At 37.7% G+C, this 19,339-nt stretch overlaps 1 protein-coding gene across 3 annotated transcripts; it reads right to left on the bottom strand.

Annotated features, from left to right (window-relative positions):
- Positions 1-284: 284 nt before the first annotated feature.
- On the bottom strand, positions 285-18,827 carry LOC127075362 (protein SEEDLING PLASTID DEVELOPMENT 1). Of its 3 annotated transcripts, XM_051016844.1 has the most exons (9): positions 18,201-18,827; positions 17,843-18,057; positions 15,705-15,855; positions 14,979-15,170; positions 3,691-3,853; positions 3,381-3,616; positions 1,924-2,103; positions 1,726-1,848; positions 285-740 (listed from the first exon to the last, which is right to left on the bottom strand). In XM_051016844.1, the coding sequence occupies exons 1-9, from the start codon at positions 18,600-18,602 to the stop codon at positions 432-434; spliced, it is 1,971 nt and encodes a 656-aa protein (XP_050872801.1). In that variant the 5' UTR covers positions 18,603-18,827; the 3' UTR covers positions 285-431. The 3 variants fall into 3 exon arrangements, with proteins under 3 accessions (XP_050872801.1, XP_050872802.1, XP_050872803.1); XM_051016845.1 differs by lacking the exons at positions 285-740; positions 1,726-1,848 and having other exon boundaries at positions 1,926-2,121; XM_051016846.1 differs by lacking the exons at positions 285-740; positions 1,726-1,848 and having other exon boundaries at positions 1,926-2,112.
- Positions 18,828-19,339: the final 512 nt, after the last annotated feature.

The following is a 19,339-nucleotide window of genomic DNA, read 5'->3' as shown; positions in this document are numbered from 1 at the left end:
AAATTCAATTATAATTTTAAATTTAAAAAAATTAAACAAAATATGTTTTAAAGGGCCCTCCAATTCATTAGTCAGATCCACTAAAATTTTACACTCTGTCGTCAAAGTATTAGGCAATTTTATTTTACAAACATCCCCCAAAGTAACGGTTGTTTTATACCAAAAGTAATAATTATTTGAAACCAAATTATTTTGGTATATGTATTGAAATGGGTGTTACTTTAGTATTTTGCCTGGAAAAAGATGGACAAAATTCCTTGTTCTCTACTAAAAATTGTGACATATAGACAAGACATGATTTGAGAGAATTATGCGCTTTGAAAATATAGACATACATATTATAAACATTTAGTAAAGAAAGGCATCTACTACAGTACCATAGGTAAGGTTTGTCCTAAAATATAACATATGCAATTAAGTGAACTTATTAACTACTCGGGCAGTAAAGGCAATCTATCCAAGTTGTTCGGTGAGCCATTGGCATTGCCATTGGAGGAAGATAAATCATCAAATTCACCATCAAACTCAGCAGTTTCAAGAGCTTCCACTTCATCCGTCCCGTAATGGGATGGCATGATGCGAAGATAATGTACATCTGACTCTCCACGGATTCTCCTTGCTTCTAGTTGATAGCTACGAACAAGCTCCAGTTGAAGTGATACTACCTGGTATGACCTTGGTAGTAGATCCACGGGTTCTCCCTTAGGAATTACTACATGCTCTATAGCCATTCTTGCCTCCTGAAATGTGAATGTAATCATCAGTCTCTTTAATACAAGTGTCCATTTTCAGTTGTAACATATTACAGGTGGGTGGGTGTCATAGTCCAAGCTGAAGATTACAGCAAACACTTTGGCAATGAATTTATTGATTATACTTCATAATATAAGTAATCAATTATCAGGTGTGGACTTTACAAATAGAAAGGAAAAAGGCAGCTTGGACTTGCTTCACGTCATAATCGCTGTCATTTACTGTCGTTGCTACCACCATGGCAGTGACGGCACCAAACTTAATTATCGGAACACCGCTATTCAAAAATTAAGTTATCTCAGTCAATTTTCCCCACTCTATTGTCAAACTAACGTATCCTTTGCTCAGTTTTACTGCAACTCAGTATTCAGCAATATGACCTTTTGCCAGTTGCCACCATATTTTCACATATACCAACCAGAACATTATTATTTTTACCCTCCAAGGCCTCAGATAAAATTTACTCTTTAACTCCGGCATCCCCATCACCATTCAGAATCCCAACCAGCTAATGGTTTGGTAACTGAATCCATTTCCATATGTCTAGAGCTAAAATTAGTACTTGGGCCATATATTTCTAAGACAGCTTAGCGATTTAGAGCATGGATTTGTTCCATCAAGATCAAATTAAAAAAAGGAATAATGGGCTGAAATAATTCATAACTAAAACATCTACATTACCTCCGGAGCATGCTTAATTCTGATACCTGCTATATTTCTAGGTACAAAAATTCCACAACTCAAGGTATGAAGCTAAAATAGTGAACAAGGATACCTTGGTCGGCCGTAATTAAAGGATATTATGGCGAATCAGAATTCCAAATAAACCAAAACGATTTTGTTATTGAATCTATTTCATATGTTTCTCAGACAGTTTAGGGATTTTGAGCATCTACTTGTTCCATTGAAATCAAACAAAAACCAAAAGGAATAGTGGATACAAATAAATCAAAACTACAATATCTATATTACCTCCAAAGCATCAGCCTTCTCTGAATCTTTTATCTTATCAAGTGATCCAAAAACAATTAAACCATCTTCATAATCACTTAGCATTGCTCGTATGGCTTTTGTTACATGCTCCAACGAACTTGTCTACAGTGGAAAAAGAATTGTTCAGGAATCAATTTTGACAAATACAGCTACAAAATTTACCAAGCAATTTATTACCTTCGTCACATAAATGGGAATATCATTTGATTTAAAGGCAGCTTGGATCCTTGAATTCTTTTTAAGCTTTGATTGCAAGGCAAGTAAGGCATTCGCTTCACTGATATTATCAGTCAATTGAAGGTCCGCGTCATTCATTTTCAACTGTTTAATCCCTTGAATAACAGTTGCCTCTAAAATCTAGAATTACTGACCATTCTGTAAGTTAATCAGCCAATGAAGAAATATAAAATAGAAAACAGAGTGAAAGCATGACCACTATTTTTAGTTTATAATAATGACTTGAATGTCTTTTTTGTCCCCATAAATATGCCACTTTTAATTTTAGTCCCTAAAACAAAACAAAAAATGCATTTGACCCTTATTATTTTGTTTTTATCCATGTACTATTTATTCATGTTGAATTTAGTCCCTGTAATATTCTAAACATCTTGACTTAGTCCCTAGAATTTGGATAATATAAGGACTAAAATTAAAATGGTACTCATATTATAGGAATTACTTTCAAAATGAACAAACATTACATGGACTAAAATAAAATAGAGCAAAAGTGAAAAGTGTGAAATTTGTAGGAACAAAACAAATATTAAAGCAAAAATTGATATAATTCTAGGACGAAATAGTTATTTAGGCCTATAATAAACCGTGTTTCTAATTGTCGGCACTGTTAACTTCAAATTTAAAGCAAAATGCACTAGAAAACATTGAATAAAATATGGCTTAAATATGTTCTCCCTTCCCCAAAATATTATAATTTTTGTATCATTTCATAAAAATATGTCAACTTCGATTCCCTTTTCTAAATGCTTCGATCTAATTGTATCTCTAATTCAACCTGGCAGGTATTTCTATGATTCATTCAGATCATTCTTCTCAACTCAACAATGTAAGACTGCACCACTTGCTGGCATATCCTTCCATCCTGTCTCTTTTTCTCTCTCTTTGCCTCCCACACCCTCACTAAATTTTCATGAAGAAATATTGTATTGCATTTTTGTTTTTACTTTGCTCTCTCCCCTCTTCCTTTCATATTTGTTTTATACTTTTACCTTTTATTGTGTTTGATATTTATTAAGGCTTCTAAGTATTGAGTTGTACGGTATTTGTAAAACAAAATAATCTAAAATAAACGAGAGGCATTTAGGAATGGGAAAGGAGAGACTTCGCCAATACTTGACTTGAGTTGTATTAGCAAGCATTGAGGTGTGAGGTGTTTTGGAGATACAATTTCGAGAAACAAATGCGACTACCAACTTTGGATCAAAGGAAGTTTTCTAAAAATAATATGATGGCAACTAGTTCATATCAATAAGGTAAATCAAACTCATGTCGACATTATACATAGCATTAATAAAAATAAGTAAAACACAGCACACAAGCAAATAAAAAAGCTGTTAGTGATAATATCAATGTTCATTTCATACATTAGATACAGCTATTGGGTGATGACGTCTTACCCCATAACAAAATAAACGAAGTGGCAATTGGTGCTCCCAAGAATCTTCTAACATGTCAATAGGCAACATCGAAGGTGACTCGTCTTGCCTGGTTTGGACATCAGCCCTTCCCGGGGCATCTTTAAGTATAATTTCACCACCATTTTCAAGAGGGCTGTCAATAACTGGTTCCTTTTGCAAAATCCCTTCCTGCTCTTTAGACTTCATCTTGCGCACTTCTACATTCGGAAAACGACCTACACCAACAAGAAAACAGAGCATACTTATAACCAATCTACTGCAATATTATTTGAAGAGGAGGGGCACTTACCTGAAAGAATAGCATCAACAGTTGCTTCAAGGCTACGGTGAATGCGCAATTGTGTCTTTGAAATAATCTCTACTGCACAACTAAATGTTGATGGGCCTTTCCTCTCCAGTACTGTCTTCTGAACGCCCCTGCGGCTGGCCTCTTCATCCCCGAGTGTCACACTCTAAAATGATAGTAGAGATGATATAACAAAATGGAATTAATATACCGAAACTAGGGAGAATAGTTTGATTTGTATTGCGGCAGAAAACTTATTGCGTATATAGTGACAGAAGAAAGAGAAACAGGAGACAACAGGACTATTGATTAAAATTTATGAAGTCGAGATACTCCAGAAATAGAAAAGAATCGAAGTCCAGATACTCCAAAAATAGAAAAGAGTCGACGACGTACCATTTAGGATAACGGCACTCCCTGGTTACGAATCCCAAAAGTATCCAATATTTTTTTATTGAATTATTATGATAATTCTCAAATACATCTTAATACTCCTCAAATACTTTTCTATATTTTGCAATACTTGTATGATACTAACAATGCTTTTTATGGTCCTTGTTTTGAGTTCTTCTGGAGACGCTTTTGTTGATATCCAATCATAGGGACTAGAACATATCTATTATGTATAGACGGAAATTCAATTATTTTTGTTACCATCATAATAATTTTCGCATAAATTATGATCATAGGTTTATATACTAATGAGGAAACCAAATCAAAGAGAAGCGGAAATTGTATTGTTGGTTAGAAACTAGATGCACGAAAGAAGGAACTAAAACTAGTAACCTTATTTATTACTATTTAACACTTCTTAGAGAAGAGATGTTAGGGCCATAGAAGAGATATTTCAATGTGTTGGAGCTTGGCTTGGGGAGTAGATAGACAAACTAATAGAACAGTAAATCACAAAACAATGATAAAACGCAGATATGGTGGAAAAGTTCTGCAACTGTATGGAATGGACAGTTACAGAATGATTGACAACTACGGAGAAAGATAAAGTAAGAATGTCTGATAGTGGCATGCTATCAGCTCCAAAGGCTACAAGAGCTTCCCATACAATGAGATACCCATGATCTCACCCCTTTCCAAAATAACAGAATGCTTAGCTCCCCTATTCCCTCTCATGATGAAGCAACCTGATATGATGAACTTGTGCACTTTCTGGGGGCAGTTGAATCTGTTCCTGAAACAAAGTTGGGAATTGGTCCAATAAGCTATGTGAATCCTCCTTCTCTATCCTTCATCTGTTTTTGAGGAAACCACCACCAATCCTCTCTTTTTCCCAAATGTTGGTTTGCAAGGAAAGAGTGAACATGATTTTCCTTGGGCCACTCCCTAACCATGGATTTTATCAATTGACCCTGATGCCAAAATTGCATGGTTAAATTTTTCCAATCCATGATTACCTTTCCTAGAGTACTCAACCACAATACTCCCATCACCACATCCAATCCTCCTTACTCCAACACCATGGCATCCAGTAAACAGCCGATGCCCATCCCCTAACTCTATTCCTTTGGCCACCATAGGTGTGACCTTAAGTCCCAGGGCAGAGGTTAACTTTTGAGAGATGCAATTATGACTAGCCCCACTATCTATCAAGACTACCATACCCACATCCTTCAATCTTTAATTGTACGACAATCCTCTATACTTCCTAATACTCCAATCAATTTCTACTCCGCCTCAACATCCTTATCCTCCTCTGATTCTTCTTCGACTTCAATTGTAACAATTTCCCCCTCATCATCAAGGCTCTCTCCTTCAACAGTCGTAGGGGCTCTTGACATTTGTACATGGTAAGGTTGAACTTCCCTCCACATTTGAAACAGAGTCCCTTAGATCACCGCTAGTTTATCTCCTCATTGTGAAGAATTCAGACTCTCTTCCATCATTTTGCATAGCCACTACGGAGGTCTTCTCACCTTTTCTTCTTGTCGGGTGAACGACATGGAGGAATTATGATTCGACCCCGCCAACCCAAGTTTTCTGAGTCGGGTCACTCCAACCTGAGTTAATAGGCGGGTTAAATCTTTTTGGGTCCAACTAGACCCGTTTCGATTTTTGAAACTAGGCCTATTCCCCTCCTTGCGGCCCAAACGATCCACTCCCCTTTTCCTCCTGTAGCACCTTTTACTGTTATTGACTTCTTCCTTCAACTCATCCTCCGAGTCTTTAGCCATCCTCATTATCTGTATTCGAGTTTGTGGATTTAACATTCTAACCTTTCTTTGAATCTGAGGTTTCAACCCACTCATAAAGTATCCCAACACTTCTACTCTGTCTGACATCTTCGGTGGCATCTACAGTTGGAGATTTGCTCTGTTTAACGATCTGGCAGGTCGGACCAATTAATAGAACAGTAAATCACAAACAATGATAAAACGTAAGAATGGTGTAAAAATTCTGCAATTGTATGGAATGATGGAAAATTCAAGAATGATGGACAATTACAAAGAAAGATAAAGTAAGAATGTTTGATAGTGGTATGCTCCCAGCTCCAAAAGCTACAAGAGCTCCCTTACAATGAGATACTCATGATCTCACCCCTTTCCAAAATAACAGAATGCTTAGCTCCCTATTCTCTCTCATGCCTCCACTATATAACTAATTGAATCATGCTGTTCCTATCACACCTGCCACGTCATCGTTCTTTATTCTCTTTTCCTAGTGTAGAGTCTCCATATTTTGGGCCTCATTCCATTCTGGCCCACATCATCCACAACCACATTCCTATCACAAACAATATTCTATATTATCTATTATCATCAATAATACATACTTTCTATTGATTTCTCTTGTTCATCTATACTTCTCCCTGTGCATTCCCTGTTTGCGATCCCCCGGCTACATTGGTTTCTATTAGTGACCCGGAGGACCCTTTAAACTCCGTACTGTCTTATAGAAATCAGAATTGGCATTCTTTACAATTCATAAAGCATACCAAAAACCAAGTGCATGGGAAGTATAATATGCAAAAACTATCCCATATTGACTTCTAAAGATATGTCGCTTCCTAGAGAGGTGCCAGAATGGAGTTTCAAGGTTAAACGTGAAACAAACAACAATTCTTATTTCTTAATAAGTAAGGGCAGCAGCAGTCTTTACATCGATGACAACAAAGAAGATAGCTATGAGGGAAAAGTGTCACTGCAACACAAAACATGCAGTGTAGGCAGCTAACATAAGTGTTGTGTTTCGCACAATTACTGAAATGAAATTTGATCTGCTGATCTGACATTGCTGGCATCAAAAGTCAACCTTGAAACAATCCTGGTGCTCTAATTTCCGCTTGATCAAAATGTGCCGTTTCATTTGAGCACTGCAGTCAATAGTTTCTTCCTCACATTTTTTCCACCTGTTCTAACCCATTTAAGTCATTAATTGTTTTGGTAGCTTCGCATGCTCTCTTTCATGGTGAGCAGATTGGTAAAGCACACCTAATAAACCTCCTCCAATTTCCTGTAACAGGAAATTTCCCCAACATTGATGTAAAATTCCAGCTCAAAGTCAAGTCTATAAAACTTCCCTAGCACAAAAGGCCCTAACATATCATAATGGACTAGATACCTATACCTATCCCTATCAACTCGTCGTCATGTTATTTGTAGGTAATAAGTCACAGCTAACTCATCCATTGCAGTAACAAACCACTAATGGTCTAATACTACAGACACTCAACAGTGAATAAACTCAATAGTATACAGATAGTGATTCCGCTCAAGTTCCAACCTCATCTTCCACTTTGGGATTTCTGTAGACTTACCTATTGCTATACGTAAAGGTAGAAGGTCTACTTCTAATCCTCATCCTACTTATAACCTTTTGAGTTATCACCAATTGTCTCTTTCCTACTTTTATTTTGTTTCCGCTCTTCCATGTCTATTCCTAAGATAGCTCAAGAAGCATTATCTCATCCTGATGAAAACAAGTCATGATTGAAGAGATGATAGCTTTAGACTCTAACCATACTTGGGAGCTTGTTCCACCTCCTCTTGGAAAATATGTTGGCTGTAGGTGGATGTTTATTTCAAAGTGAGACCTGATGGACAAGTTGATCGATTGAAAGCTTGGTTACTGGCAAAAGGATATACTTAGGTCTATGGTCAAGACTACAGCGATACCTTTTTCGCCTGTTGCAAAAATGATACTTGTTCGCCTCTTTATAGAGAAAAAGCTTTTGCCGCTCTTTCTTTGGCTTTCTTTCACATACATGTGCTTGTCTATCCTTTAATAGAAAGAAGCAATTTCTCTGTTCGAAATCAAGTTACAGGCCATCAAAGATGGCGGTAGTTAGCAAGAGGTGCCCAGGTACCGTTTAACAAGCTCATGAATTTAACTTTCAAGCGAACCCCATGCCTTATAGTTTGAGAGTCTGTTTGATTATAAGCCTTTAGAATTGTTGAATCGTAATTCCTTGTGTCGAAGCAGGTTGCTCGACATAAGCAAGGATGTGCCGAAACACCTAGTTGTCGAAGTGTTGAGGAGTTAGCCTCAACATGGATTTTTACTTAGGCCCAATTTTGTAGTGTTAGCATAATTAGGTATTTTGAGCTTTGATTGAGGAGCAAGTAAACCCAACTCTATAATTAGGGAATAACCCTTATTGATTGTAAGATATCACATCTTTGCCGTTGCAAAGAATAAAATTCTCAATTTGAGAGCAGAGAGAAACTGATAGAACTAGCAGAAAAAATATATGAAACAATTTAAAGGAATGATGAAATGAATTGTCTTTTTGTATTAATAGAAGGGAAGGTAAATAGCTAAGTGTATAACCAGAGCTGAGCTCCTCCAGAGAGTACAATCTCCTAATACAAATGTTAGCAATAATCCTGCGTACCCTAACAAACACTACCCTCTCCCATATATCTCCCACTACTAACAACCTTCCTAAGAATCAGGGATTTCCTTTGCCACGTCACTAACAGAATTGTTCCCCACTTTCTTACCCCTGCGAACATAGACTCTCCATACAGCAGGATTGGGCCTTTCATTAGTAATAGGCCCAATAGTAGTTGTTCTATCATTACCTTCCCCAGGAACAACAGCCTTGTCCTCAAGGCTGAGAGAAGGGAACTGACTTTTTAAAACTGACTCATCCTCCCAAGTTGTGTCTTCTACAGCTCTTCCCTTCCAACGCACCAACCATTGTCGCACCCGCTGTCCATTTTTCGTAATTGGCCTTGAAGCCAACAGTTCTTCCGGTTCTTCTAAGTGTTCTGGCTTTATCTCGAGCCCTTCCGGTAGTTGAGGTTCAGCAGCATACTCCCCAATAGCCTTCTTAAGTTGAGATATATGAAACACTGCATGTACTCGACTTCCTTCAGGCAGTTTCAACTTATATGACCCTGCTCCTATTTTTTTCTGGATAGGAAAAGGTCCAAAATACCGTGGAGCAAGTTTCTGATTAATCCTTCGAGAGATTGTTTGTTGCCTATGGGGTCGGAGCTTCAAGAATACCCATTCACCCACCTCAAATGAATAAGCCTTTCTTTTCTTGTCCGCGTATCTCTTCATCTGCTCTTGAGCCCGAGTCAAATGATACTTCAATTGACGTAGAGCCTCATCCCGATCAACCAACTCAGCTGCCACTGCCTCTACCTTAGTTTCTCCCTGTAGAAATCTCACCACAGTAGGTGGTTTTCTTCCATACACCGCTTCAAATGGCGTCGTACCCGTAGACACATGGAATGTGGTATTATACCACAATCCGGCCCACGGAATCCATTGTGACCACTCCTTCGGTTGTTCTGATGCAAAACAACGAAGATATACTTCTAGGCACCGATTTACAACCTCCGTTTGCCCATCCGTCTCCGGGTGATATGAAGAACTCATACTCAACCTAGTCCCCTGCAAACGGAATAACTCTTTCCAGAATAAGCTAACAAATAAGGGGTCACGATCACTAACAATAGATTGTGGAACACCATGGAGACGCACCACCTCCTTGGTAAAAATCTCTGCCACTTTTCTTGCTGTATATGGATGCTTTAAGGGAATAAAATGTCCATACTTAGATAGTCTATCCACTACTACAAAAATAGCCTCATACCCCTGTGATTTCGGAAGACCAGTTATGAAATCCATTGAGATGTCCTCCCAAACTCTCTCCGGAATTGGCAGTGGCTGCAACAAACCCATGGGTGACGACGCCGAATACTTTTGACGTTGGCACACGTCACAACTCTGCACAAATGTTTGAACTGACTTCCTCATTCCTACCCAATAGAGGTTACCAGCTAATCTCCGATATGTACGCAAAAACCCCGAGTGACCCCAGTACTGGATGAATGAAACTCCTGCAACATTAAGGGTATGCATTTAGATTCTGCAGATAGCACCAGCCTACCATGATAGAATAGTCTCCCTTTGATCAATTGGAAACCCGGTTGAGATGTAGGATTCACATGCAAATCAGCCATTACTTTCTTTAAATAAGGATCATTCCTTACTTCATGTTGGATTTGTTGCTCCTGCATACATACTGGGAATGACATTATTCCTTTTAGTTCCACTTCTTCATGCATTCTTGAAAGGGCATCAGCAGCTTTATTTTCTGGCCCGGGTTTGTACACTACCTCAAAATGATAACCCAATAGTTTGGCTATCCAATTCTGTTGATCAGCAGTAGTGATACGTTGCTGGAGCAAGTGTCGTAAACTTTTTTGATCGGAATACACTACAAACTTCCTTCCCAACAAATAAGGACGCCAATGTTGAACGGCCAACACCAATGCCATCAACTCCTTCTCATACGCCGACTTACTCAAATTATTCTTAGATAAGGCTTTGCTGAAGTAAGCTATGGGTTTCTTTTTCTGCATCAGGACCGCGCCTATTCCTCTCCCGGATGCATCACACTCAATCTCGAAGGGTTGTGCAAAATCCGGAAGGGTTAAAACTGGAGCTTGAATCATAACCCTTTTTAGATTCTCAAATGCCTTCAACTCTTCTGGTCCCCAATGAAACCATTCCTTCTTGGTTAACTCCGTTAACGGTTTAGCTATCTTACCATAACCCACAATGAATTTCCGGTAATACCCTGTCAGCCCCAAAAAAACCCCTCACCCCTTTGACATTATGAGGAACTGGCCATTCCAAAATGCTATTAATTTTTGCTGGGTCCACTGCCACCCCCTGTTTAGATATTACATGACCTAAATATTCAACCTTCCTGCTAGCAAAATTGCACTTCTTTTGGTTAACTACAAAACAATGGTGTTGCAAAATCTCTAATACTTGGGACAAGTGTGCTAAATGTTCCTTCCACCCCTTACTGTAGACTAGAATATCATCAAAGAAAACTAAGACAAACTTGCGAAGATATGGCTTAAAAATCTGATTCATGGTGGATTGGAAGGTAGCTGGAGCGTTTGTTAATCCAAAGGGCATTACTAGAAACTCATAGTGTCCTTCATGAGTCCGGAATGCCGTTTTTTGCACGTCTTCTTCCTTCACTCTGATTTGGTGATAACCGGATTTCAAGTCAAGTTTGGAGAAATACTCGGTTCCATGCAACTCATCTAATAATTCACCACCACCGGTATCGGGTAGCGATCTGGAATTGTAACTTTATTCAACTCCCTATAATCAATACACATCCTCCATGAGTTATCTTTTTTTTTTACTAGAATGACAGGGCTTGAAAATGCGCTTAAACTGTTTCGAATGATACCTTGACTCAACATACTCCGAATTTGTTTTTCGATCTCCTCTTTGTGGTGATGAGGGTAACGATACGGTCTTACGCTTACTGGTCCAGCATCCTTTTGTAACTCAATGGTATGATTAATTTCTCGTTTAGGTGGCAGCCCTGTATTTTCTTCAAAAACTCCCTTGAATTTGCTCAACAATTCATTAAGCTCCTGCTTTTGCACCTCGGTCAGTACCTGTACTTCATTTGTTGGTACCACTTCTTCTTCTAACAAACTGTGCAAGGAGTCCATCGGAGCGTGAGATATGTTGTTGGTTGACACCTCTTTGGTAGTGAAGAATTGACCATGTAATTCCACCCTTTTTCCTTCCCATAGAAAACTAATGGTCATCTTCTCCCAGTCAAAAGTTACTTTTCCAAACCGTTGCAACCAAGCCACCCCCAATATCATATCTAGGTCACCCAATTCGAGGACATAAGCATCAACACTGGTGGTAAAGTCATTCAAACACACCTCCAATTTTCTACATCTTCCTCTTGTCGATACTCTGTGACCATCACCCAACTTCACTCCCATTGATCTTCCTTGCTCCACATTTAGCCCTAAAGCAGTGGCCACATGAGGTGAGACAAAATTGTGACTGGCACCGCTGTCAATTAAAATCATAATTGAGACCCCCTTCAAGCTTCCTTGGAGGCGCAAAGTGGTAGGAGGGGTATTGTTTAACTTAATGTTTGTTTCAGTAATACCAAATAACCCCATAGAGTTGCAATCTAGCACCTCTTCCTCATCTTCCTTAACTTCGATGGCTATCACCTCACCTTCCTCATTAATAGTTTCATCATCTCCTAAAATCACCAACCTGAGTTGTTTCTCAGCACACTGATGAAGAGGATGATACTTTTCTCCACATCGGAAACACAACCCTTGTGCTCTTCGCTCCATCAGCTCAGAATACGGCAAGTGCTTGAGGCCACGGTTGCGTTCTCCTCCATATCTCCTTCCTTCACCACCTCTAGATCTGGCTGTGCTGGTGTTTGCGTTCGTATTCCCATTTGGGTTAGATGGTGAAGAACCCGTTTTACTTTGCACCGATCCAGCAGAATAACTAGTAGACCCATTTCCCACTCGGGTCGAACCTGGGTTATGTTGAGACCCAGAACCTGTTTTCCAACTAAGCCCATATCCTCCTGACCCACTTCCCTTCCAATTACGGGGCCCACCAGCACTTACTCTTGGCAACAACGACCCACGCATCTCCGTCTCCACATCACGAGCGATCTTCATCGCCTGAACCCGTGAACGTGGATTCATTGTTCGAACCCTCAGACGAATATCCGTTTTGAGTCCTCCCATGAAATACCCCAAGTACTGCTCCTCCGGTAACCTCCCTACCTGCGACGATACATATTCAAAGGTGGTGATGTATTCGTCAACCGTTCCAGTCTGTTGTAAATCCTTCATTTCCTCAAAAGGGTTATCGCTTTGTCTTCCCCCATATCTCTCAACTAAAGCCTCTTTTAGCTTCAACCATGTCAAGTCGTCCTCCGTCTCCCTCAACAAATTGAACCAGTGGATTGTTGCTCCTTCCATGCTTAGTTTTGCCAATCGGACCTTCACCTTCTCCGATGTACCCTGAACTTCGAAATACGTCTCAGCACGTGTGACCCAACCCACAGGATCGTCACCATCAAACGATGGTAACTCCACCTTCTTCACCGCCATCTTATACTCTGTCACAGACTCCTCCGAAAACGTAGGTCGTTCCACCGACTGTCGTCGCTCCCACAGTTTCGTAAACTCGCTCATCATGGTATCACGAAACTATTGCATCATCATCTCACGAAAATCTCTCAACTCCTGACGTACAGAATTCTCCACCACCGAGAGCCTTTCTTCTACTGTTCCCATTCGATCTGACAACTTAGGTGGCATGTACTGGACAAGAATTCACTGGTACCTCTCGAAAATCCGGTAGTTCGGACCAATGATAGATCTAGCAGAAAAAATATATGAAACAATTTAAAGGAATGATGAAATGAATTGTCTTTTTGTATTAATAGAAGGGAAGGTAAATAGCTAAGTGTATAACCAGAGCTGAGCTCCTCCAGAGAGTACAATCTCCTAATACAAATGTTAGCAATAATCCTGCGTACCCTAACAAACACCACCCTCTCCCATATATCTCCCACTACTAACAACCTTCCTAAGAATCAGGGATTTCCTTTGCCACGTCACTAACAGAATTGTTCCCCACTTTCTTACCCCTGCGAACATAGACTCTCCATACAGCAGGATTGGGCCTTTCATTAGTAACAGGCCCAATAGTGGTTGTTCTATCAGAAACTCTGCATAATTTCTTCTTCTTCTTCCTTATTCGAAAATCCTAATCTCTCTTTATTCCTCAATTCAATTTTGTTTCTTTTCATTACCATTGTGAACCGAAATCTTGCAATTAAGGTTGGTTAATTCACTCGACTGAAGAGTGAAGAACAAGAGGAGTAATCAAACAGAAAGATTGATTCTTGTTCATCAAGATTTGGTTCGAAATTCTCCATAGATTTTGGTGAATTTCTTGAAAGAAAATTGATGAATTTCCAACAAGAATGGTTATATATACTTTAGAAAAGCATATGTCTGCAATGAAATGTTGACCAATATTTCAGTTCGAAACAAGAATGCTTTCTTGCATAATAATGACGTGGAAAAGTAGGTATATATGAAGCAACCTTCTTGGTTTGTTGCTCAGAAAGGTGTAATTTGGTATGCAAATTGCAGAAGTCCTAACATGGGATGGTTTACTCAGGCATGGTTTACTCGATTGACCAAAGTTCTACACCAACTTGGGATGACCCATTGCGAATCAAATCATTTTAACTTCCTTAAATACTCATGATCAAATAAATATAGTGGTTTATGTTGATGACATTGTCATTATAGGTATTGATTATGAAGGTATCAATTTAACAACAAAATTTTATACATTAATTTTTTTCTTTTTCACCGAAACATAATATACATACATTTCATTTGTAACCAAAACAAATGAAAGATATTGTGATTGTGAGTTATGGTGGAAGAGCGAACGACATAGGAGTAGGAAGGGAGACACTAGTTGGACGGAGGAAAGGCGATACTAGTTGGTTGGACGGTGGAATTGTTGAAGTGAAGTCTAGAGTATAGACAAAACTTAAATATGAAATGAAAGATTTTCTTCAAAGAAAACTTTTTAAAAAAAATATGAGAAGACTAATTTTTTTAAAAGATAAAAAGACAGAGTTTAATAAACTAATAATATGCAAATAATTTTTATAATTTATTAACGGATACAGATATCCGTGACCATGAATATCATCAAACCCGCATCTATATTTATTAAAATCGGATATTTAAATATATGTTCATTTTATCCATGGATATCTATTAACCTACCCGCACTGTATCTGTGACGGGTTTTATCTGGGGATACCCGCGGGTACAGGTTTTTTTGCCATCACTACTCAGTAGTCAGTACTCAACAACAAGGCATCTCCTTAATAAGGATATAGCCACGTCAGGTCAAATATAAAATCTCAATCATACCAAAAACTCAACATGGCATCTTGCTTAAGATGTAGGTAATCTCACCTGTATTCCGCCGACAAGCATCTCTAATGAAGGATTCATTATTAGATTCTCAATTGTAATTCCATGAGCAGTAGCAACAAGCTGGATCCCACGCTGTGCAATTGTACTTGCAGCCATTGCTTCAAGTTTCGTACCAATTTCATCAATTACAATCACTTGCGGCATGTGGTTTTCAACTGCCTCTATCAATACCTGAACAGTAAAATAAACATAGGAACATTAATGAAATTAAATTCTGTCTGGTTGATCATTCTTCTGTGTGATTGCTTCCCATCAACAGAATACATTCTGTTGTATATTACAAAGTTTGGAAAGTTTAGTGCGGATTTGCATGATTGTTGTTAAAAAAAATATGGGAGGAACGTAATAGGGAATAAGAAATTTTGAAATAGTTGATTCTGAAAGAATGAGCTTTATGCTTGAAAATGTTGACCTTAAAGTAATTTTGGCAATCAGTGTAAAGATGACCAAAATTTTAAAACAGAATTCAGAACTAATTTGGAGTGGTATCCAAACAACTTTTCTGACTATTGAACTTCCAAATATTACTAGAAACAATTAATGCAATTCATCTCCCTCACTTTATGGTTTTAGTCACATAAACTATGACAAGAGTTCCAGTTGCAACACTGGTGGAAGAAGTCTCCGGATGTGTAGCACTTTGATTTTGTTGTAATACTCCATACTCAAAATAAACAAGAGGCAACTTATGAACGCAGCTAATACCTTATGTTGCATATCAGAGTTGGGAACTTGCATGCGCCGGGCACTGCCAATTCCAGAATGAGGTATATCACCATCACCCCCAATCTCATTGGAGGTGTCAACAATCATTACACGCTTCTTGTAATCATTTGCCAGCATCCGAGCTACTTCCCTGAAAATATAAAATAGAACAAACAATGTGTCAAATTAAAGAGTGGGATAATAATAATAATAATAATAATAACAATAATAATAACAATAATAACAATAATAATAATAATGTAATCAAATTGAAATGAGCCAAGTTACATCCTGACAACTCCCTACTCTTATGAATTCTGCAAATACAAAAGTTAAAGCATTGTGGTAGAGTAAAACAGATAAATATCAGTTTTAGTTAATGACCAAGACCAATCACGGTCCCAAAGAATATACGAACTGTAGAAGTCTGTTGGAAACTGATACCTATAGTGAATGAATTTTAAAAAAATAAAAAATAAAAAAATAAAAATAAAAAACAGAAATGATAGAACAATTCTCTGCAGAATTTGTCTATAACAATAATTTATATTATTAATATATAATTCACACACAAGTACATCAAAGAAAGCTTAAAGAGACAGTTATAGAATAGATACGAAGTATTTCCTATCTAAGAAACTCAAGACTTGGTCTCTCCCTTCCAAGAATTAGAGAGCTTGGGCTCTCCCTCCCATAACCTCTCAATAACTATACCATAATCATTTTTCCTTTTGTATCTCTATTTATTTCTAAAATTAAACAACATAACTGACATAATAACTGCATATAGCTGTCATCATAAAAGTCTACCAATACTACCAGGGTCTTACTGCCCTGCCTATAGTGAAGGAATTAAAGAAAAGAAAACAGAAATGATAGAACAATTCTCTCCAGAACTTGCCTAGAACAATAGTTTATATTCTAATAATAATACCAAACTCAGGCGCCGGTATATCAGAGAAAGTTTAGAGAGGTCGATAGAATAGATATAACGAAAAAGCTAAATGGTATGACACGGTTGTTGACAAAAAATGACGAATGTATAATAAGCGTTGGATTGCGTTTTGTTTGCAGTTATGCATTGCTTTTTTAATTATGTGAAAAAAATTAGAACCACTACCCACATGTTACTGTATCGAATCGCACATCACTTTCTTCGTACTCTATAGCAATTCTCTATATCTAAAGCAATTCCCATCCAAGAAATTTGAGAGACTTGGTTTATCCCTTCCAAGAATTAGAGTGTGATAGACTTTTTATTATGGGAAGTTATCTTTATTTATGTCAGTTATGTGTAGCAGTTATGGGTTACATGTGTTGCTGTTTTAGAATTAAAAATAGAAAGGAAAACGGATAGTTATAGGACAATATATCGAATGGTTTTGGGAGGGAGAGACCAAGCTCTCTAATTCTTTGAGGGGGAGACCACAACTCTCTAATTTCTTGGATAGGAATTGTCTTTTAAATAGTATACTATTTACTACTTTAGTTTATGTGTGAATTATGTATATGTTGTAGTTATGTGTCAGTTGTAAACCTATTCTACTATAAATAAAAGTCTGTTTCTACTTTCTACAATTAAATTGTATTTTGGTACCGGTTTCTATCAGAGTGTTTGGTCTCTCCCTCTTTAACCACTCAATAATTAACCCCATAATCACTTTCTCCTTCCCTTTCTCCATTTATTCCTAAAGAAAAGTAAGGGAGGAAGAGAGAATGAGAGAAATATTGCACTTCTAAATTAGAGATCCTAAGTAAACATCAATCATAGTTTTGGTGCAAAAGCAGTTTACTACTGGAGATGAAGACTCAATGAAAGATAGAATTGATCCCAAAATATTTAAACAACAGCTAAGAAAAAGAAGCAACCATATTTTTCGGTACAGTTTAGTGAAGTAATTAAGTAACTTGTTTTTTAACAAATGAGGTAAATAACTAAAGGTTTAAAACTACAGCCAGCATCGTATCACAGTCTTTGATATTGCAGTAAGTCACAAATAAATGCGGCCACAATTGGAGTTGTTTGAGGCCCAAAAAATATTTACATTGCAACAGTAGACCGCAATTCAAAACTATGAACTAAACTATTCATTGCGTAATTAGCTTGACAGTTAGTAAAGGAAAAAACAATAACTGACCTAATGATTGTAGTTTTGCCTACACCAGGAGGACCAATGAGCAACAAAGAAGACCCGTCTTGAACCAAATCTTGCAACAACTTGGCACTTCCTGAAATCGCCCTGCCAACACGACAAGTTAGACCAATAATTGTGCCCTTTCGATTTCTAATAGCACTGATCCGATGCAATGTCCTGCTGATTCCTGCTCGATTATCAATAGCAAAGTCACCGACCTGCAAGAGGCTTTAATTCTCTAGTAAATTGATGGTTATGACGATCTCCTTCAATGATCAATTGAAATATAGGACCAAGAAACCTACCTCATGACCAATACTACATCAATCAGTAAAAAAAAAGACTTGTGTTGCAATAATACCTGAGCAGTGGCGTGCTCAATATCCTGAACTGTGATTGGATACTCGGAAATAACAAAATCGCCGGAGGGAAACCTGGCAAGCGGTTTCCGTCCTAAATCCATAACCACTTCCATCAACTGCTGCAATTCCCGGTGGTCACTTACACGCCTCCGCATCTCCTCCGGCAACAGAGACAGCAAACGCCCAAGCTCAACTTCCTGCTCGTCCTCGGAAAAGGAAGACGGCGAGCTCAAATCGACCGGATAAGTGGCCCGCAAAACGGGAACGGTTGGAGATGTGGAGTGAGGATGAGAAAAGATATGATAGTTGAAGCGTTTGGGTGGTACGGAGTTGGGAAGCAGAGGTTGATGGTGTTCGTAACGGCGAAGAAGATGAAGCGGAAGCGGTAACCGTAGTAGCATAATTTTGGCGGGAAATTGATTGTTTTTTTTCTGTTGAGAGGGGGAGAAAATGGAGTCAGATATGGTTTGAGGCTTTGAAGTGAAGGAAGGTGGTTTGTTACGAGTTTTGCTTTTCCATTGCAACGACTTCTGTCGTTTTCTGTTGAGAAAGGATTTTCCAAACGGAACCTATTTCCGTGTGTAGAGAGAGAGGATATTCTAAACGAGTGGCAACTAAAAATGACTTGTGTACGTGGTAGATTTATGTCTATCACCCTTATACAAGTGGCACTCCTATACGGCACAATTTGACCAAATATCTCTAATTAAAAAACTCAAATTTTCAAAAAGTAAAGCGATACATTTCAGATTTTTAAAAAATGTGTAAAGGAGATATCGTCTAAAATAGTTTTACGTTAAAAAATTTACACTTTTTTTTAAAAAATCTTATGTATATACAGATATTTACAAAATTTGGTATCAAAAATATTGATTTTTACATTATATTTTATATTATCTAGAACAAATGCATTTAATGATGAATTTTTAATGGGTTTTTAAAAAACATATATCAAATATTTGAAAAAATACCGGATTTTTAGAAATATATAAATTGAATATATTTTTATTAATTATATTAATTATAATTTTAGTCCCATAATTTTTTTTTTTTTTGTTTTAATCCTCCTATTTTAAATTTTGGACTTTTAATTTCTTTTTAAAGTTTTTTTCAGACTTTTTATCCTCCTATCAATTTT

Source organism: Lathyrus oleraceus, chromosome 4, assembly GCF_024323335.1.
Source record: "Lathyrus oleraceus cultivar Zhongwan6 chromosome 4, CAAS_Psat_ZW6_1.0, whole genome shotgun sequence".
Taxonomy (NCBI): Eukaryota; Viridiplantae; Streptophyta; class Magnoliopsida; order Fabales; family Fabaceae; genus Lathyrus; species Lathyrus oleraceus.
The sequence above is the reverse complement of the archived record's forward strand: the minus strand, read 5'-3'. Positions and strand labels throughout refer to the sequence as shown.